Raw genomic sequence first — 22,089 nt, forward strand, 5'->3', positions numbered from 1 at the left:
GCCCAATCATCTGCGGTGAGGCCTTAATGAGTTGTGCCTGCAGTTGCTTGGTCTCTGGGATATAGGGCTATTTTATGGAGGATATGACATGGGCCAGGGGCCTTTACATTCTAGAACAAACAGGACTTACTAAGGCACCCTTGGTGAGGATAATGAGAAGGAGAGGTGCTGGAATGTTTCTATGTCAGATCTCTCTGAGTGGTGCAATACCAGCTAGTCCAGCATCCTATGAAGAGATTCACCCCTTTGATTCTTGGGTTCTTTCTTCTTCCCTGATATTCTAGGCCTGCATTTTACCACCTCCACTCCAACCTCCGTTAAGCCTAAATTCTACATTTTCATTTTAAATCTTTACAGTTGAGGTTAGATAGTAATTTACCAACTCCCACAAACTTAATGCAGAGAACTTAGAGCAACGCAAGAAACCCAAGAGGTGCCACATGAAGTATTCTGTATCTTTATAGATCTATCGCTCCAAATGAAAACTATGTCAAGCATATAAATGGATTAGTCATTATGGAGAATAATTTGGCAATATCTAAAAAGAAAAAAAATTAAGCTGTGTGTATTCCTGCAATTCTACTGACAGGAATATATACCCTGCCGAAATTCACATGTGCACAAGAGGATGTCTGCAAGGATGTTCACTGCAGCATTGTTTATAATGGCAAAAAATGAGAAACAACTCCAAATGTCTATCAACAGGGGAAAGGGAATAATATGTGGCATATTTACACAGCATTCAGAGGAATGAACTAGCATTTATCTCAAAAAGATAAAACTGAGTGGCAAACCCACGCTGAAAAATGAGAGTACACTCTGATACCATTTATGGAGATTAGGACACACACACACAAATACCAGATGACTATATTTGGACACAAAAATTCAATTTTAAAACTACCAAAACATAGTTCAGAGGGATACACACTACAATTCATGTTAACTTTCCACTGGAGGGCAAAGGGAATGGAACTGGGGAGGAGCCAAAAGAGGATTTCAGTATTAACATGAGAGAGAGAACAAAGAGGCCAAATGTTAACTGTGATATAAGTATATATTCATATGCATGCATAAATATATACATGAAAAATTATAGCAAAACATACAAATATAGTCCAAATACATGTTATATTCCAAATGATTTTTTGTACATTTTGCTCTAATTTCCACCACCACCCCCAGAAAAAAAGAAAAAACTAAGAGGGAGGGAGGGCATGTTTGGGAATTCACAAAGATTCCTTCACATCGTCTTGGGAAACTTTAAAAAACTCTATATATGTCAGGGGCTGATAGCAGATGAAAGGAAAAAGAAAAAAACAGTTTAAAAAATAAATGTAATAACTTTAAAAAATGCATCTTTAATCAGTGTTATCCTTAACAGCAGTTCCCAGACTTCGGTATACATGCAAATCACTTGGGAAGCTTATTAAAAATAAAACTCCCTGCCCTCCCTACCTAAACCCCAAACAGGATGATTCAGGAAAGCCTGAATGGGGCCAGTGATCTCCTTTTTATACAAAAAACAAACATCCTTAGAGTTAACCCATTTTAAATGTACTGAGGAACAGTTGAAAAAACAAACAAACAAACAAATAAAAAACCTTAGGGATGCCTGGGTGGCTTAGCTGGTTAAGTGCCTGCCTTTGGCTCATGTCATGATCCCAGGATCCTGGGATCAAGCCCTGCCATCGGGCTCCATGCTCAGCAGGGAACCTGCTTCTCCCTCTGCCTGCCACTCCCCCTGCTTGTGTGCACGCCCCCTCCCCCAAATAAATAAAATCTTTAAAAAAAAAAAAAAAACTTAAAGCAAATGAAAATTCCAATTTTAATGTGAAAGTCTATTCCCCCTTTTTTAAAATTTTTTTTTATTATGTTAGTCACCATACAGTACATCCCTGGTTTTGATGTAAAGTTCGATGATTCATTAGTTGCGTATAACACCCAGTGCACCATGCAATACGTGCCCTCCTTACTACCCATCACCAGCCTATCCCATTCCCCCACCCCCCTTCCCTCTGAAGCCCTCAGTTTGTTTGTTATTCCCCCTCTTAACTGAATAGCTAACAGTGATTCTCAAAAGAAAGTTTTAATTTTGATGATGATAAACTGAAGTCATTCTATACAATGTTTATTTACGTGTAGCTTTATAAAATGTTGATCCTATAACAGAGCAGTAATTTTTATGTACAACTGAAACGTTAAAGGCGCTCTAGTTAAAATTATGACAACAGCTGTTTTAGGTTAACAATGAACTTTAATGCAACAATTCCAGTGTTAGAATTAAAAATCACCAAAGAAGAACAATGCATCTTTCAATATCAAAGCCTTGCCATCCATTACCTAAGTTAAACCTCCTCTCTTCCTGCCTTCCCCCACATAGTCAGGGCACCCCCTTGGAGTTCCCACAGCCCCTATCTCACGCCTGGGCAAAAGCACACAGATCCATGCTGTAGTTTACCTGTGGACATGTCCACATTCCTCTCTAGGCTGTTCCTCCTAATAGGGAAGGCATTGTGTTCACCTTTGATACCTGTGTCTATCACAGTGTCTGGTACACTGCGGGAACTCGTAAGTATCTCTCGAACGAGTTAGCATGTCTCAACAGGTCTTAGCTCAAAGACACCCAAGGAAAAGGAGTCTCTAGCATAGAGTTGGCAGACCTGTTCTCTAAAGAACCAGACAGTAAACATCTCAGACTTCGAGAGTCATGTGGTTTCTCTTGCAGCTTCTCAACCAACCAGTGTACTCGGAGGCCGCCATAGGTAACACGTAAATAATTAAGTGTGGCTCTGTTCCAATAACACTTCACGAACATTGCGATTTGAATTTCACATAATTTTCATGTCATGAGCTATTCTTATTTTCTCCCCAACTATTTTAAAATGTAAATAACCACTGTGAACTTAGGAGCCCTATAAAAATCAGCAGCAGGGTTTTCGAATGCCTGTGCTACCACATCTAGTCAGAGAGATGTGGGAAAAGCTCAGGATGCCATACAGGTTGGGACATACTGAGCAGAAGAAAAGAAGAAAGGAGTCTATCTGTGCTAGATGGGTGGACCTCACCATACCTAAAATAGGACAAAAAGACACAAAACAGAAACAAAAAACAATGGAGTTTTTATTATTTTTCTTTTAAACTAGTTATACTGTAACAGTGAAACTCACATTCAATTAACTAATGGCTAAGGAATTGAGGAAAAAACTGGTATATTTAAAAGTCATTAGTAATACTAGTTGGGGGAAAAAAAACCCAAACCTTTTCAGGTTGAAGTTTTACCACTCTTTCCAGCATTGTTAAAATGTATTCTCCTTTGTCTCTGCGGGCCACTCTCAGAAATACAAATGAGCAGAGAAGCAGACAAGAGATTGGGAACAAAAGCAGACAAAAGGGATTCTATCTCAGAATACCAAAGGATTGACTGTCCTGTCTCGTCCTACCCGGTCCTGTGCATAAAATCATATATGTCTTCAAATTTAAAAGGACTCTGAATCACAGGGCTGCTCCATTCATTAAAAATAACTAATTCTTTAAATAGCACATATCATCATTTTATAAAAATTCAAAAACAAAGAAGCCAAGAGGGGGCGTCTGGGTGGCTCAGTTGGTTAAGCATCTGCCTTCAGCTCAGATAATGATCTCAGGGTCCTGGGATGGAGCCCTGAGTCAGGTTGCCTGCTGACAGGAGAGTCTGCTCCCCGCATCCCTCCCCCCTGCCCCCACTTGTGTTCGCTCTCTCTCACTCTTGCACTCTCCCTCTCAAATAAATAAAATCTTAAAAGAAGGAGAAGAAGAAGAAGAAGAAGAAGCAGCAGCAGCAGCAGCAGCAGCAGCAGCCGCCGCCGCCGCTGCTGCCAAGAGAAGAAAACCCAAGTATCTAGAGAGAACAATTAAGATACTGGTTGATAACTTCTTCTAGAATGTTTTCCTTAACTGCATTGTATTTGTGTGTGTGTATGTGTGCTTTTTTCCCCCTTAAAACCAAAAGAATCATCGTTTTATAAACAAAGAAATCTAAGATTTGGTAAACTTCCTCAAGATTGTGCATAAAATGAGCTTGTAAAAACTCAGGCATTGGACATCTCGTCTTCCGGGCCAATGCTCTCTCCTACCACCTCCTAACAGAAAGAAATACTTTGCATCTTGAATAAGTGCCTTGTACATAGCAAGTGCTCAATAAATTAATACATACTGAAATGACTGATGCAAACAGTGCTGTCCCATTTCTTTTTCTCAGTCCAGCTCTGTCCAAGCTAGCTTTTCAGAGATGCTCTTTATTATCACTAACATCAAAGACCATAGCTTTCAATAGGCTGTCAAATCCCAAAGACCATATGGATACAAGGACAGCGTTCTTTAATAATAACTGGCATGTAACTTAGAATTTCTGCTACTGGAAAGTGCTTCACTTTGGAATGTTTCCTTTTGGCTTTATTTTAAAATGAACCATTATTCTGCTCCTTTACAGATTTGTTCATGAGGGATTCATTTTTGGATTCTTCCCATGTCCTAAGGGGGAACATTAGAAGGACTAGTAAGTATCAAGACATTTGCATAAGGTTTGCCTTAATTTTCAATTGAATAAGATCAGACTTAACCATGACTAAAACAATTTGTGATGGGTCTATTCATGTCCAGAGTCATGGTGCATTAATGACATGACAAGGAAAGGATAGGATAATCTAGGCTTGGCCAACAATTTCTGCTTCATTAACCATCTGGCTAGGGCCAGGTAGAAAGATCCTGTTAGTCCAACTATTTTGGAAGAAAACCTTGAATCTGGGCAGCATGCTAAGCAGGTTAAGTGGCAGTTCTAGTGAGAAGAGGAGTATAATTTTTAAAGAAGCAAAATGTCAAGGTTATCTCTCAAAAGAACAAGAAAACCTGATTAGCCAGCTAGACTGAGAGGCATGCTTGAAATGGAAAACTGCCATTTGCCTGGTGACTTAAGGGAATGTGCTTAACTGGTCCAGTTCTGGGGGTTGATGCACCAAGCTAGCACCTTCACTCCATCAAACTCCACCGAGATGACCCTGGGTCTAGGGCACATCTGAACACATGCTCTGAAAGGAGGCCCAAGGCTTTTATGAAGTGCTAGTTCATGCAGAAAGCGAACTATGCATTCTGGGGAACTGAGCTGTGTAACCAGGTATTAAAGAAATATCTGAAAGCTCTGTTTGCTGTTTTTATCATTATGATGGTCCCATCTTCAACATAACAACGCATAACAGGGTCTCCAGGAACTTACAAGATCCACCGAAGAATTAATATTTATGCCAAGGCCTGAAGCTTTCAATAATATAATGGGGGAATCTCTAAGGCAAAAAATTGTGTTTCAGCAAACACAACAAATACCTGGTATTTTTATCTGCCTGGCATCCTTTGAATAACGGCATCCAGTTTTCCTTGGATTGCCCCTCCGGTTATGTGTGGTCCTACCAAGAATGTCAGTTGAGAACCCCACTACTGCCTTACCAGAGAAGTAGATGTATTACTCAAGAGAGGCTATTACAAACTCTCTTTAACTAGGAATGCTGACCTGCAGGGGAATCCCAAAAGGATAAAGGTGGTCAGAGCTGAGACATTCCAAAGGCAGTGCTCCAAACAGGCTACACATGAGTTCCCTGGTTATTTTCCACCTCTTATTTTACTTATTATTCAACAAATATTTATGAGTGTCTGCTACTATGTACAAAGCACTGTTCTAGATGCTAAGGATACAACAGCACAGAAACAGACAGAAATCTCCAACTTCAGGAGTCTACATTTCAGGGAGAAGAAAACGACAATAAACAAGTCAAATATAGAGTATATTAAACAGTGATACGTGCTATGGAAAAAAATAAGCAATGCTAGTGGGTAGGGAGCACAAGGGCTGGCGGTTACAATGTCAGAGCAAGATCCACTGAGGAGGGGAGGGAAGGGAGAGCAGATCAGGCTAAGGACTGCAGGGCTGAGCCGCGGGGCATAGAAAACAGGACTAAAAAGGAGCAGCCAGGAGGGAGGAGGAAAACCAGGAGGATGTGGTATCCTGGAAGCCAAATGAAGAAAGCATTTCAAGGAAAGAGGGAGTGAGAAACTGTGAAATCCTTCAGAATGATCAGAGAAGGGAAGTCTGAAGCTGATTTAGCAACACCAACATGACACTTTTCAGGGGAGGAGTGGGTGTAAAAGCCCAAGTGGAGTAGGTTAGAGAGAGGATTTGAGAACAGCAACACAGACAACTATATGAGAGATTCCACTGAGAAGGGCACAAAGAAACGGGGGGTGGGGGGGTAATCTAGAAAGGAGATGCGAGATCGAGAAAGGTTTTTTTTTTTTTTTAAAGATTTTATGTATTATTTGAGAGAGAGAGAGACTGAGAGAACGAGAGGGAGGAGGGGCAGAGGGAGAAGCAGACTCCCTGAGCAGGGAGCCCGATATGTGGGGCTCGATCCCGGAACCCCAGGATCATGACCTGAGCCAAAAGCAGACACTTAACTGACTGAGCCACCCAGGCACCCTCAAGAAAGGTTTTTATTGTTTTTGTTTTTCATTTGTAAAGGATCACAGAAATCACAACTTGTGCTGATGGAAAAGTCTCAATAGAGACTGAAAAGTTGATCATGTAGGAGACAAGGGGGAATACTGTTGGAGCCCAGCCCTAACGGATGCAATCAGGAATCAGCTCTAGTGCCCCAGGGCAGGGAACGCCTTTAGGTAAAAGAATGGGACTGTTCCTCTAGCACACATGGACGAAAGGTAGAAACACAGGCACGGGTGTGGTAGTTTCTGGAAGTTCTCCTGATGGCGTTTATTTCCTGAGTGAAATAAGAAGCAAGCTCTGAGACAATCTACAAGAGTAAGAGTGAATGGCGTAGGAACATGTAGCAGGATACCAGGCACATAAGGGCCCTTGAAGTTGCATTCCAATGTCTCATGGTTCAACTCTACTTTCAATTATATGATCGACCCAGAAGACTTCTAATAAATTCCATTCTTTTTTGTATTAACCACAGTTGACTTCTGTTGTTTATAACCAATCACCTAATATACCAACTCTTTCTTGAGGCCTAGGGTTACCCATGTTATCACTGAAAGTCTGACTCTTAGGGGCACCTGGGTGGCCCAGTCAGTTCAGCGTCTGACTCTTGATTTCAGCTCAGGTCATGATCTCAGGGTCATGAGATCAAGCCCTGCATCAGGCTCCATGCTCAGTGAGGAGTCTGCTTGAGATTCTCTTTCTCCCTCCCTCTCCCCCTACCCCTCCCCTTGACCCCACTCACACTCTCTTTCTAAATAAAATCTTAAAAAATAAAAAAAATAAAAAGAAAGTCTGACTTTTATAAAAAAGTGATCCTATTTTATCAAATCCTGTACACCCCTAAATGCACAGGAAGACCAGCTTCCAATATACCAATAAGACCAACAGTTTGAGTTTCTCTCCCAGAACCAAGAAATAATGATTTACATTTACAATACCAAATTGGAAACACTAAAGCAGTGTGCTAAACTACTTAAAGAAAAACATGTCCACTCAATGTGAGAAAGCAGAAAAGACAGATACCAAAATTCAATCCCCTGATAATTTCTTCAAACCCTCTTTTGAGTTGAGCTGCAAGAGTGTCTACCAGAACAGAATGAAGATGAATACACAGAAAACTCTCCCTCAGGGTGTAGATTAATACTTCAATACAGACTTCACTAACTCAGGGAGGGAAATCCACGTCAAGAGTGCACTATGGGGCAACCTGGAGGCACAGAGAACCGTTTTTACAGTGGATAGCAATGTTTAATCTGGGAATGGCATCTGAGAGGGCAGGCAAACCGAGTAAGAATGAAGGAAAGTCAGACTCTCCCACAAAGAGAAACATTTTGAAGATCACAAAGATGAGTGGAAATTTCCAGACCATGCAGACTGAGTCTTCATGATATAACGTGTCATCCCCCTCCAGGAAATTAATAGTTATTAAACTGCAGCACAGACAGCTGCTTCTGAGATGAAATCAGCCTTACAATACTAAGAAGCAGGAGGGTGAAGGTGAGTAGTTGCTAATCTTCCACAGAAGTCAGCCCTACATAGCTTCTTTCAAACAGGTGCACTGCTCTGCGGGGCATTTGACTCATGAGGAGCCCTGAATACTCACAGGGAAGTGTGAAGCTTTGTGTGTATGACCTGAAAGCAGGTATTAATGGGCTGCTTCTCCCAGATGACCCTGTGCTGGCACAGCCCTTCCTAGGAAGGGTGAAAGCAATGGTCAGCTCTTTGTGCCAAATGCACACGCACTCCCAAGAAAACAAAACCAGAGCAAAAATAAACATATGCACACACAGAAATCCAAGTGGATAAGAGCTGTCTGTGTGTGCTACATTTTCAGCATCAAGCCCTAAGGTTTTTGCTTGCCAATAATGGAATTATTAAGAAAGTGCCATCCCCTGAGTAAGAATGACTTGTTTTGGCTTAAACACTTGAATGATTCTTCTATGGTTCCCTCACTTTACAAGGCACAGCTCCATGATCCTCCTTCCCTCAACCCCCCAATTCCTCAAACAGAGTATAAAAGCTGACAATTATGGAGGGCGTCCTATATGCCAGACACTGTTCTAAGAGCTCTGTGTGGATTAATTCATTTAATCTTCCAAAAACCGTGAGAGGGCAGGTGCTACTGGTGTCTCTAGGTTTCCCAGAAAGAAGAGTAAAATAGGTGCAGACTTTTAGCCTTTACTTCCCTGTGCTTTAGCAGGGGGTTGGCAGGGGGAGTGAGGCGGAGAAGCTAGCCACCACCTGGTTCAAACACGGGCACTTGCTCCATCTCTTGGGACCATATCGCAAGCGGCTCAGGACTGCTATTTGGAATGCCCAGCTCCTACCACCCATTAGTCAAAGGTTTCCCCTCAGAATTTTTTTAAATGTCCCCTTGCTTCCAGGTTGTACACACGCAGATGCCACTTTGTGTCTTGCCTCCCCGTGGTGGGAGGGAGGAGGCAGGAGGCACCTGGTATGGGCAAGGCGACGAGCTACCAGGCTGCACGTGCATGAAGCAAGCAAGTACGGTTCCCGCGGTGCTGGCTGAAACGTACACCGAACAAGCCCAGAGAATCTCCTGTGATTTCAAAGTTTCAGGTAGTATTATTTGAGCTCCGTTTTCACGTGAGGAAACTCAGGCATAGAGAAAGAATTCACGTAAGGTTACAGAAGGGACAAGAGCAAGATCAGGCGGTCCGGCTCCAGAAATGGTCTCTGAAGCACTGTGCTCTCAACGATGAGCTTGGCCTACCCAGAAGTCTGCCGGCTGCCTCAACTGCAGCTGCCAGGTTGGAGCCACAGGAGTTGTGAAGAACCGGTGAGGAAAACAGTATAAGAAATACGTATTGCAGATAATGCTCACCATTCAATGCAAAGAGGACGCAACAAGAGAGGGCGTTGGCACCCCACACAACGGAGTGAATCCATCACTGCTGTGTCGCCAAAGAGAGAATTTAACAAAACCAATCCTGGGGCTAATGCCTAAGAAATAAGGCTCATCGGAGCAGAAATAAATGACATGGGGACTAAAAAGGCAACAGACAAGATCTTTTTTGAAAAGATAAACAAAATAGATGAAACTTTAGCTAGATTCACCAAGAAGAAAAAGAAAGATGACACAAATGTGGAAACGAAAGAGACTTAAAAAGGAAAGGAAAGGAAAGAAAAAAGGAAGGAAGGAAGGAAAGAAAGAAGAAAAGAAAGAAAGAAAGAAAGAAAGAAAGAAAGAAAGAAAGAAAGAGAAAGAAAGAAAGAAAGAAATCTGGCTCTGCTGAAAGTTGGCAAAGGAGAAACAAAGTCCTGTTCATGCTAGTTAATACCCTCACTTTTATAATACCCCACAATAAATGGGGGCAGCCACTGAGAAAGGAAAAGATGGCGTTCTTCTCTTTGCTCCTCCTGGAATTTGAGAGGGAAACTTCATGGCTGACTCTGGGTTCAGAAGAGGAAGAGGTACATCAGAGAACAGGAAAGTCATTGAAAACATTAACCCAACAGAAGTGGAACAACTCAGCGCAAACAGGAGACCCAAATCAAAGGCACTCCCAACACTGCTGAGCATTAACAGCTTGAAGCCAAGCATTTCCCCTTGCAGAATGGGTGTTTCTTAGGATGTGAAGGATTTAGTTCTTTGAATTCAGAAATTTTGTTGATTTTTTTTTTTTTAGAGCAAAAATTTAAACTCAACTTGTATCATTCCTTCTCCTACCCCTAAAGGCTGAAAGGTCACAGAACAGAGAAATTCTTAAGTTGAAAGTAAGGGAAGGTTCTGGCAGCTAGGCTAAATAAGGGTTGAGCTCTGATTTTGTCTACATTTCCATTAATTTAAAGTGCTAAGCTGCCTGTTTGCTTTAAAATATGTGGTTCGGCTCTTTGCAGTATCCCTTTAAATAGATTTTCCTTTGACTGTGCCAAAAATAGCTAGAGAAGGTCCTTTAAGAATCCCATTCTTAGTCTTAAAAAATTACATTCCCCTCCCCAGCCCATACACGTAAACAGGCCTGGAAGCACTTCTTCCTACTTCTTCCAGGGACCTCTAATTTATCAGAAATAATAAATATTTCAGGAGAAAAACATAGCTGGTCAGGGAAATGATTCTCCCAGCCCATTTCTGCTTGTTCATTAATTATGCGATCACCCAATACGGAGTCCCTCTCTTGGGATTAGCAGATAGGTGGGCCAGGTGCTGAAAATCCAAACACCTACCCCATGGCCAGGCAGGTAGGGGGCACAAAAGAGGTGGACCAGACACAACGGACAACAGGGACAGCTAGGATTTGGTGCAGTGAAGAAGGCATGCCCAGGGGGTTAGGGTGTGGCCTCTACCCAGCTGCAGCCAACTGTGAGCAAAGAGATCTAAATTGTTTCAAGTAAAATCACCCCAGTTAAATATGTTAGAAATCTGTCCAAATTTTAAAAACAGCAACATGTGGAACAACAATACCAAACAGAATGCATGTATGTGCTACTCTGGCTGGACACTCTTGTTTACAACCTCTAAGTAAGAAACAAAAGATAAAGGAAGGCAGACTGGCTGTCCCCTGGGAGTTTACGACCTAGTAGGATTAAGAAGATAGACACTCGATCAACTGTCCCATAAGGTGGAATGTGATACCTCCTAAAAGGGAGAAATAAGCGAAGACTATGGGAGCTGAGGAAAGTGAGAGGGCCCTTGAGGCAGAAAGGATTCTTGTAGTCAAAGACATCTGAGCTGGGGCTAAAGAATGAGGTAGACTTTGGCAGGCAGAGACTGGGGAGGGACCATTCCAGACAGAGGAAAATGAATTGCACAAGGTAAAAAGAGGGAGTTGGAAAGAGAATGTTTGAGAAATGGTCAAGAGACTCTTCATGCTTCTACTTGACAAATATGCGTGAGTGTCTACGTGTGCCACGCAGTAGGGATGCAGAGGTGATCATGAAAGGACACAAGATGAGGCTGCTAAGTGTGAGAGGGCCCAGTCCAGACAAAGTATTGGAGGCGGTACCCTGAGTTTTATCTTCAGAGCAATGGGAAAGTTTCTTTTGAATTTTTTTTTAAGCAAGGGAATCACATGTTGAGATCTGAAGTGTTCCAAGTTCCCCTGCTGCACAGCATGCATTCTGTGGACTGGAAGGGAGCCAGAGCAAGCTGGGAGGAGGCCTTTGCAAGCAGTTTGGGAAAGAGATGATGCCATCTTGGACTAGGGGGGTGGGTAGCTTCAGGAGGTAGAAAGGGGTTAAAATCACGAGAACTACCAGTTCAGGGTAGGATTCGGCGAGTTAGAAGCCAAATGGGACTGAGAATGTGGTCAACATGGCTCCACGGGGGTATCGGGACACACCACCAGAGGCGCAGCAACCAAGCAATTCTGTACTGGCAGCAGCGGGTGTCCAGTGGTTACTAGAGAGAAGGAAGGTTTAGGAGCCAGGGTGTATGGCAGAGGGAAGATTGCCAGAGAAGCTCACAGGAGCTTTCCATTTTAGAAAGTCATCATCTCAAAAGCACTATTTTCTTTTAAATGTGCTTTGTAAAATTCCACAGCTATTTTATTTGGACTAGTATTGAGGGCAAGGAAATAACTAGCTCTTCTCATGTTCAACAGTTCATCACTAAACTAAATCTTTGCCTTTAGACTTGGGATGGAGGAAGAAGGAATATTAGAGTATCTATAAGATATATGTTAATGCCAAGTATCCACGCCCACTTCCTTTTATTTTGACCCTCTCTTAAGAACTTCGAAGAATGCTAATTAACCATCACAGTCCATCCTCCTTGGTGCCAAGGCCTAGCAATGACTTTCTTTATAACCACAGTCATTTGTACATGTACCCAATTCACTCTCCTTCAGGATCATTAAGGAAATATGAATACATCCTTCTTGATTGGCAGGAATTCCTGGAAGTATTCATACTCCAGTCACAGAAAGGTGAAAACAGCCAAGCCACTAGATGCTCAACTCTTGATAACTTGTGACAATGGAGTCTACATATTTTGATAAGGTATGCCAAGCATTTGCTCTAAATCATTTTATGATTTCTACAATATACAGAATTTTGTCATTTTTGCAAAGCCACAACAAGTAACAGATCATCCAAATAAACATCTGATGATTGAATAATGAAAAGAACAATAGGAATTAGCAAGTGGCAATGAGACTAAAGTTGATTTTGTCCTCCTCATTTCTCTCTCTCACCTTCCACCCCCCAAATCTTAGAATTTTAGTGTACGTGTGCCCATACTGCAGATGCATTCCTCTTTCCTCCCAAATTGGCCTATCGGTCCCATATGTCTTAATCGAGTTAGCACACCACGAGAAGATCATTCAATAGATTTAATGCTCTCTGTTGAATCTTATTTTATCAAGACTATTTGCAGTAAGCACTAGGCACTGCCTATTCAGTGCTCTGCTTTTATACTAGTATCCAGGCTTCCCACCAGTGATCCAGGGAAATCCTATTTGGTGTAAAAAATCATGGTGGCCCCATTCCCCTTGTTGGAGATTGCTTCGAATCAGTAAGATGTGGTGGGAAGTCTGGAGAACTTCATAGGTCTTAAAAAGAGAAGCAAAGAAAAAATAATGCTTTTATGTGCAAGGATGCAATACAACATCTATGACCCTGACCTAGCCAGCACAGTGATGCTGGCTGTGAGCAACACCATAGAAATAACCTGAGTACTTCATGAGCCAAGAAATTAACCAACCCTTAGGGCTGATTCTGTGTAATGAGAAACAGATTCCTTTATTGTTTAAACCATTTTGAATTGGATTTTCCATTTCTTACAGCCCAGAGCATCCTAAATGATACAATACCTCTTTGCAGGAGCAAGAAAAGGGCTCTACCCCTTTGACAACATCCTAGCAACAAAGGATAGTTGCTTCAAAAAAAAAAAGAGAGAGACTAAGATTGATTTCTCAGTAAGTGTTTTGGGAAAACCAGCTGTGAAAAGGTATTTTTAATAGCCACTCCTGATGCATGGAGAGTCCTTTGAAATCCTCCCAATGCAGCATAAACACTGTAATAAAATGACAATGAGCCACTATGAATGGTATGTGTGGGGATATGAAACATACTTGCAGTCACCATAATATGTAAACATTAGGAAAATACCATGAAATTTGTCTTTATTATTCATCTACTCTTTCTTTCTACAATTATAATATTGGGAGTTTTTTCTCTTCTCCACTCCTTTTACCTGATAACAACACAGAATCACATGATTAGAAGGGAATGCAGAAAACTGAGGCTCAGAGAGGTTGACTAATTTCCACAAGATCCCAGAGCTAGCTGGGGACCATTTTCTTTATCATCAGAAATGCTTTATGCATGATTTTAAAACAAAACCATTTGCTGAACACTCAATTTAATGTAATGTCAAACTGTAAGGATATGGGAAATCAAAACTGGATTTTTTTTTTTAGTAATTTGATTATGAAATGTCCTTTTTGAACTCATTGCTTTGAGCTTCTTTGTCCTACATTTCTAAATCCCAATCCTTTCCACTCAATACCATTTCTCTCTCCTAGAAAATCTCTGCATACAGCCCATTCTCTTGGCCAGTGGTTCTTAAAAGACTGTTTTCTTCCTAATTACCTGGGAAATAAACCAGACATACAGATTCCCAAGGAGAGTCCAATTTAGTAGGGCAGGGGTGGGGTCCCCCAGTGTCAATTGTAAACAAAGACCCCAGGTGAGTCTAACTGTGCTTTGAGGCATGTGACTCCAGATTGTATACTAGATTCCAGGATCCAAATAGAAAACATCTAATTATCATAGTAGATTTAAGCTGGAACAACAAAAATATGTGCAGAGTTGCCTATAATTTTTATGTTCTCTCTGAGGTCTGAAACAAACCCAAGAGCTCTGTGATTTGGATGCACCCTGGTAATCATTTACTTGGAAGCTTTGAGATTTTATCCCTTCCCCCAAGACTTATTTCCCTCTGAATATATTTCTACTTGGGATTAAATATAAAATGTCTTAACTTCCTCTCCGTAGCTAAAAGAAATCAATTTTGGAAAGTGTTTCAAATGAGCACTTTAAAAATTGCACAATACAAATTATCTTCCCTTTGAACCAAGCAACTGAGAGATGCACAGGGTGGACAGGGTAAGTAATGAGAGCAGTGAACACGGGTTTTCCACCAGATCTACCCCTGAAACCAAAACTTAGGAAGGAAGTTGACTATTAAGTAAGTGGACCAGAGGAACAATAGATCAGGCATATCAGAAGGTAAGTCTGAAACTGAGAAAACTGGAATCAAACAGACAAACCCCTTATCCCAAGTTAACTATCCTTCCCTGGTCAATTTTAAAATAGGACAGTGCTGTAAATGAGAATATAGCATTTAAATGGAATCTTAGAACTCCTCTGGGTGCCAAAGCATTTTTTTTCAGAACTAAATAAATACTCCTTACCCGACTGAGCAACGCACATTTATACCCATCTCCTCCAAGACACTTTTATTTTTTTTTTAGGTTCGTTTTTTTTTTTCTTATAATAATATTTTTGTATTATATTATGTTAGTCACCATACAGTACATCCCTGGTTTTTGATGTAAAGTTCAATGATTCATTAGTTGCGTATAACACCCAGTGCACCATGCAATACGTGCCCTCCTTACTACCCATCACCAGCCTATCCCAATCCCCCACCCCCCTCCCCTCTGAAGCCCTCAGTTTGTTTCTCAGAGTCCATAGTCTCTTATGCATGAGAGTCCAAGACACTTTTAATCCCGATCTTCTGAGACCAAGAACACAGCCTACTGAGAACTTAAGTCTGTGTGTTTTATCATCAGCTCTGACCAACTCACACTATAGCTTCTATGTAGATTCCGTAAGGATTAAATGAACAAAGAAATGCCACACAACCTCATAGAACCAAAGAAAATCATTGTGATTGTGAATCAAAGACAAGACATAATCTCCATAAATGCTATACTATAAGTAACTCCGGCAACAAAGTTGGTTTAAATTTGTTAGAAGGCAAAAAGTCAAGGTCACAGCTGTCACTTGCATATTCCAGTTGTACTCCTTGTTAGGTCAGGGACAAAGATGGACTGAATTTAATGGGGTTTGGAACACAGAGGTAGACAAGAGGGAGAAAGCGAACCATCCCCCAAGACATAAATAGGCTCAAGTGTTTAAGATCTACCTTGACAGTTTTCGATGTTTTTTGTTTTGTTTTGTTTTTTTAATCTTTTTCTTCCTCTTTTTAAGATTTCTAACAATCCTCAGGGCACTTTACAAATAGGCAGATGCAGCAGTGAGTCTGCTGGATCACCATTTACTCTCAGTCATGCTCAGTTCAGTTAAGCTCTCATCACTACTCCACAGCTTGAAAAGCCCACTGCTCTCTGCTGGTTCCGAAGCCTTCTCCTCCAGCTGCTCCCAGGAGGCTCAAAGCCTAGTGGCCATAACAGAGCAGCCATGAGCAGCCCCGTACATACTTGGCCAGAGCATGTACCCAGAACTTTCTCTGTTTCAGTAAAGACCCTTCAAGTGTGCAAAGTTTTGTAACTAAGATCTAAACCAGCTTTTCTATTGAACAAATGCCTGACAAGGTTGTGTGGAATAGGCACCAAACCGTCATCTCAGAGCATCTGGAGTTACTTTTTAAACCCAGTTCTCATTATTTTAAACACACTTCATCAGGATTCTTTGACATTTTTCGGGCATTCTCCTTGTAAGCCTGCATGTTCTCTGCTATGCTTAAGTGTTTCTGAACATGCAGTCCTGATACCGCCTGGCAAGAAAAACATTTGACCAATAACAGAGCAATCCTTGACTCTGCCTATTGCTTTTGACCAACATGCTAAACACTCTTGCTTCTTCATAATTAAGATCTCTGGAAATCTTTATGGTAATACATATACTCTCTCTCCACAAGGCAGTATCAACATGCTTGGTAGAAATATGAAAACAAACGATCACAACCTTCCTCAGGCGACTATCAACTTACCCCAAAGAAATGACTTGATGGCATGAGGAAAGTATGGGTAAGGACCCAATGCATAACACATTGATCAGTTCTGTACAGTGTACGGCTTAACAGTTTAAGTTAGCTGCTGTATTGTCTTTTTTATACTCCAGTCTCCAACCAAGAACATTCATCCAAGTCAATGGAAGGTCAGAACATACACACGTCGTCATTGATACAGCAAGGGAAGTCAGGAAGGCCATTCCCAAAAGGGTCCAGCAACAGCAAACAAACAAAAATTCAAAACCATTCCAAGAGTAAATATTCTTAGCAGGACAATCAGGTCCCATGCTGAATGCCTTGCTTATCTCAGAGGGCAAGGATGCATTTGTCAAAGATAGTTTCTTTATTCCCTAGGTTTTAACACATGTAACTTTTAAAAGATAAATAAAGGGGAGCCTACTATCTATATCTGAATGATGAAGAAACTAAGGAATTGAGGGGTCCATGGCTTGTCCAGGGCTCATTAAATGGCCTAAGAACACAGTCGACTCTAGAATGCGGGCCTCTTTACTCCAAATCCCAGGTCTGTAAACCCACAACATATTCCTATTTGTCTCTGATCATCATAAGAACATACAACTCCTGAAAACTCCGCTTAGTGACCTGCTTATCATGGACGACATATTCCTGTTTGCCCTCGGTCATCACAAGAGCAAAAGCCCCCTGACCTCTCTGGTGGCCTGATACCCTGGGCGCTTCCTCAGCCTCCTCTGTAAGGACCATGTGGCATTCACTGCTGTTACCCATTGCAGTTAACATTTCACACATTTCTTTCCTAAGCCTTCAGCATTCCTGATGCAAGAGCAGGAGAGGGAAACCTGAGCAAAACCGAGACCAGCTTTAGTGCTAAGACACGAACTTTCTAGGGGTGAGAAGAGGGCAGCATTTGGTCTTAAACCTACTTTGCCAAGTGGTTCATGAGCAGCTGTAACATCTGCCTATTTTTCTCTGGAAGCCGATGAACAAGGCTGTGGATTTCAGAGACCCGAGACTCCTGGTTTTCCAGCTCTGCAAAGGAAGGAAGGAGGTAATATTTGATCAGTGTCACAGCCAAATCAGATTAAAAAACAAAAATCAAAGGAAAACAAAGGTTGGGCACTAACAGACTGAGGATTTCTCAAAGGTTTAAGAGCCTGTTCTATGGACTCATGGCTAGATCTAGAAGTGTTTTTAATGGTGCTTTCTGTAACAGTTCATTAAAAAAAATGACTGTCAAAGAATTCAAGCCAAAATGATGACGGGGAGAAATGGAGCCAGTCAACTGCATACTCAGAGCAGACAGAAACTTGGGAGCAGCTGGCTTCCTAGAACGATGGCTTCATTTCAAGGAAGGAAGGAACTTTATGCACTCGTCAAATGATAAACAAATTGTACATGAACAACATTACAAGGGTCTCAAATATCAAAACAATGTCTCAAGACAGCATCGAACAAATCAAAGGCAATGTCCAGTCATTCTCAAGTCATGTGTGACCATCAACCAGCCGGTGGAAGAAAGAAATGGCTGATAAAGTACGTAAACCTGTCACCTCAATCAAACCCTGCCATGGCTTGGTTGAATTTGGGTAAGTGGCTTCATTTCTCTGGGAGACAGACTGACAGTGCTCACCACATCTATTTATAGGACTGATGTGAGGTTTAATTAGAGAATGGCTGCTATGGGTTTGGAATTTCTCTGAGAAAGAAATCACATAAACACGATCTTCGCTCCCAGCTTTCTCTCGTCTTTCTCCTCCTTCTTTTAAGGAGACAACTCTAAGAAGATAAGGCCACCAGAACATTAGGTACTACTAAGTTAGGCCAGTAGTAGCTACCAGGACAAACAAACTCTGAAGGACTTAAAAGCAGCAGGGAGAGGCACAGCGACTATTGACATAATAGCACTGTGGAGATTCATGCCAGATTTAAATCTGATAGAGAATCCTACTGCCCCTTACAGGAGGCCTGCCCTACGTAGACAGATTCCAGTATACTTAGGGTAGCTTGCACCTAATCCCTATGTATTTTAATACCAGTAATATGACGCCAGGCACCTGGATGATATAGCTGAAGAATGATCATAAGCTGTAAATGGAAGCCATGATGGAAAGAGGACTGGGAAATTATATAAATGGCGTCATATTCAAGGAAACACTTCCAATGCTCAATTTAGGTAATGTGCGAAGTCTGATTCATTCTGCAAAATGCTACTCGAGGGCTGGGAAAAAACCCAAGGAGTTAGAACTCCAATAATCAAAATTAGAAAGCCAAACTTGCTTTTCTCTCCTCCCCCCACCCCAAAAACACACTTCTGAAATTTCTCTCCTCTACTGTAAATTCAATGTGGTAGCAGAACCCTTGACAATAGCAGTTTGGTTTCGTTTCTATTTTGTGTCCATCTCGTGAGCACGTGTGTAGGTATTTACACACAAAATACAAAAGGTAGAAAGTATTTATTCTGGGATACTGACTGTTCTTTGAAACAGAAAAAAATGTATTCCTTTCCCCCTTAAAACTCTGGCAAAAAGAATACCTACTTGCTGCTTTGATGAAACTTCTTTGAAACTGGTACATCATGAGTGGTCCTGGAAGCATTCTGGGATAAAAAGATATACACCAGTCAGCTTAATAAAAACAAACAGACTCCCTAAATAGCAGCGTAGACACTGCCCAACTGTATACAGACTAAGATCAAGGGACACAATAGCAACTCAACTTAGTCCAACTGAGTTTCCCTTTTGAAAGCGTCCTGAGATTTCCCGTGACATTTTCATGCTCTTTCTTCTTTAAGGGAATGGATACAACTACGTTTCCCAGTTACAACTAGGAAAGTGCTAATGTGAAAGTCTAGCACAAACCAAGAGATTTCCTTTTCAGTCAGTGATTCACCCATTGACAAGAGCATTTTAAGATGTGTCTGAGAAAAAGGCAACTAACTAAACATTTGTAATTACCTGAGCTTAAATTCTTGTCTTCCCAGCAGCTTGTTATTAGAATCAGTTCATCTGGAAACACTAGGAGAGACTTCTGTGTTTTTGTGGCAAATTCACTGCCGAGTGTTGCTCCAGAATGTCAGAGGGCTAGAACCCCTAACATTAAGCACGATATAATCAAATTCTATCTAGTTTTTTAAAAATATGTTTCATACTTAATGTTTGTTAGCTAATCATTAATATCAACATGCACAAATTAAGTGCTAAATACAAACCTCTGTGATACGGTTTTGTGTAAACCACAGTGTTGGTATATGTGGTATGAATGTTTAATCAATACGTTTAATGAGCGTGTTTAACTGTAAACTTCAGCTTTTTTCTGACAGTCCAAATAATAACCTTCTCAACAGACTATAAGTTATTCTTGGCTCAGGTTTTACTTTATTCTCCTCAGAACCCTAATTTGACTCTTCATCATCACTTGCTGTGCATCTTACGCTGGACTTCAAGATCCTTCTATCAATTCTCCAATAGCTAATAAAACTTGCATCACCAATTCCTTTTCTGGGGCTTCTTCCCTCCTTTGTTTTTGAGCCAAGTTAATCTTCACAAAACCTGAACAAATGCTTATGCAATTCATGAGTATAGTTCTCCTCTTGGTTTGGGACTGGACCCTCACCTACCCTTCAAGTTCAGGGCAAGTTTCAGTCACTTCATGAAACTGAACCACCTGTTCCCTTAATAACCAAGGGAGGGGCAGAAAACAGGAGTCATATCATGTACATTGTTACAAGATAGAGAGTCTCTTCTCCAATAAAATAACATTTTCCTATACAAGCAGAAGGAGTCAAAAAGGACTGCCATTGAATTCTCCTATATAAGGACTAATATCAGCAATATACTCTATCTGCGCAATGCACAAAACCATCAAAATACATAGGATATGTATGTAATCATGCATTTTCGACAGAATGAGATATGCACTTCCTTGTTTTCTTACCAGAGTATTTGGGGATTTCAGGAAATACCGCTATTTTAGGTTCTGTTAAAGGCTAATTATCATAGGAACTTCTCATAAAGAGCAAAGCTTCTTGAATCACTCATGGCAAATGGCAATCCATCAAGGATGGATGACTTACAATTGGTTTGACCAGCTGAGCTAATTGCACCCACACATAAGCTGTTTCCATATCCAAACACCCACCCAACAGCTCTCTGGAGGCTGGAAATAAAACTGCTTTCTTCCTGATTGCATGATAACAAGCTGGCACCCTGCCCTGCTAATGGAAAGTCCCTACCTTAGATAGGTCTTCAAAGCACTAGTGATTGTCTTTATCTCCCATTCAGCACAGATATCGGTCTCTGTTTCAGAAGCTGTTTTGGGATCTAAAAAAAAAAAAAAAAAGAAAAGGCAATGTGTAAACAGGAGGAGAAAATACAGCTAAAAAACAAGCACAGTACATAAAAGCATTCGGCCTTCCTATTAACCGAAGAAAGCCAAATTAAAACAAAACGACACCTATTTTTTTGCTGGTTCAGTTAAGAATACAGTTAAAAATCCAAATGTCTACTGCTGGCAAAAATGCAGTGAAACTGATCCCCTCATAAACTGCTGGAGGCAGAAGAGATAAAATTCAACAGTTTTGAAAGCAATTTGGCAATATGTATCAAGAGACATAAAAATGTTTATACCTTTGAAGCAGTAATCCCACTTCTCACAATCTAGCCTCAGAAAATAAGATAAAGCAAGACCAAAGTTACATACTCCAGGAACGTTCAATACACGCTAATTCTTTGTAAAAGCAGAAAAAATTTAAAGGATAACCTAAATGTCCAATGATGGAAGAATGATTAATTTTGGCATGGCTCCCTGATGGAAAATTATACTTCATTTACATGATAATGCTGACTATGCAACAATATGGAAAATGCCTAGAATATCATGCAATGTCAAGCAAAAACATCCAAACAAACCAAGATTTGAAAGTTTGTGAGAAACCTGTATGAACAAAGGCTGAAAGGAAATACTTTAAAATTAAAATAGTGGCTGGGTTAGAGGGGGAGAACTGTTGTTTTTGTATTTTCTAAACTATGACTTGATTCCATTACTTTTATATGTACTTTGTTAAATTGCCTTAGGCAACAAGTGCAATGGGGACCACCATAATTACACTGGCTCCTTATCATTTCTTCTTTTGTCTCCTCTTGTGTGGACTCGTCAACAAATGTGTGTATTTTAAATGCACAGGTATTATAAAGGAAGAGATCTAGAGTTAGTCTTCTGGGCAGCACACAGCCCCATCTCATCACTGACAAGGTGGTCAGAAGGAAGTCTTTCAGCACAGTGAAGACAGAACCCAGCTTTCTCAAGACTAATGATTTGCCTCCCAGCTCTCACTCCCCTTTCTTTCTGTTACAGCACCTCATGTTCAGTCAGGCTGCGCCCCTTCTCCTATTCCTACTGCACGTGCTTGGGGGCAGGTTCCATGTTTCCAGGGGTGGGAAATGAGAGTCAGACAAACCAATCAAAGCACAGCATCTCTCTGGCCCCGTGGCTGGTTCAGGGAGAACCCAAGACCTAAGCCAGTTGGATCACAGGGAACTTCAGGACCTTTCTAGGAAACAGGGGGAAGACTCTCTGCTATTTCCTTTTGGGTTTGTACTTGGAAGGTTCTCCAACTCCTCTAGATGCCACCACCTAGAGCCCA

The 22,089-nt window shown here is 41.2% G+C and overlaps 1 protein-coding gene across 2 annotated transcripts in view; it reads right to left on the reverse strand.

Moving 5' to 3' along the window:
• ARHGAP26 (Rho GTPase activating protein 26) overlaps positions 1 to 22,089 on the reverse strand; it is a 413,878-nt gene that overhangs the window by 134,986 nt on the left and 256,803 nt on the right. For both annotated transcript variants that reach the window (XM_040622289.1, XM_040622290.1), the window contains exons 15-17: positions 20,680 to 20,767; positions 18,986 to 19,044; positions 17,372 to 17,477 (exon numbers count right to left, since the gene is read on the reverse strand). In XM_040622289.1, the coding sequence (XP_040478223.1) occupies positions 17,372 to 17,477; positions 18,986 to 19,044; positions 20,680 to 20,767 (253 nt within the window). The remainder of the gene's footprint in view (positions 1 to 17,371; positions 17,478 to 18,985; positions 19,045 to 20,679; positions 20,768 to 22,089) is intronic.

The sequence above is a fragment of the Ursus maritimus genome, unplaced genomic scaffold (assembly GCF_017311325.1).
Source record: "Ursus maritimus isolate PB19 unplaced genomic scaffold, ASM1731132v1 scaffold_5, whole genome shotgun sequence".
In the NCBI taxonomy this organism is placed as follows: domain Eukaryota; kingdom Metazoa; phylum Chordata; class Mammalia; order Carnivora; family Ursidae; genus Ursus; species Ursus maritimus.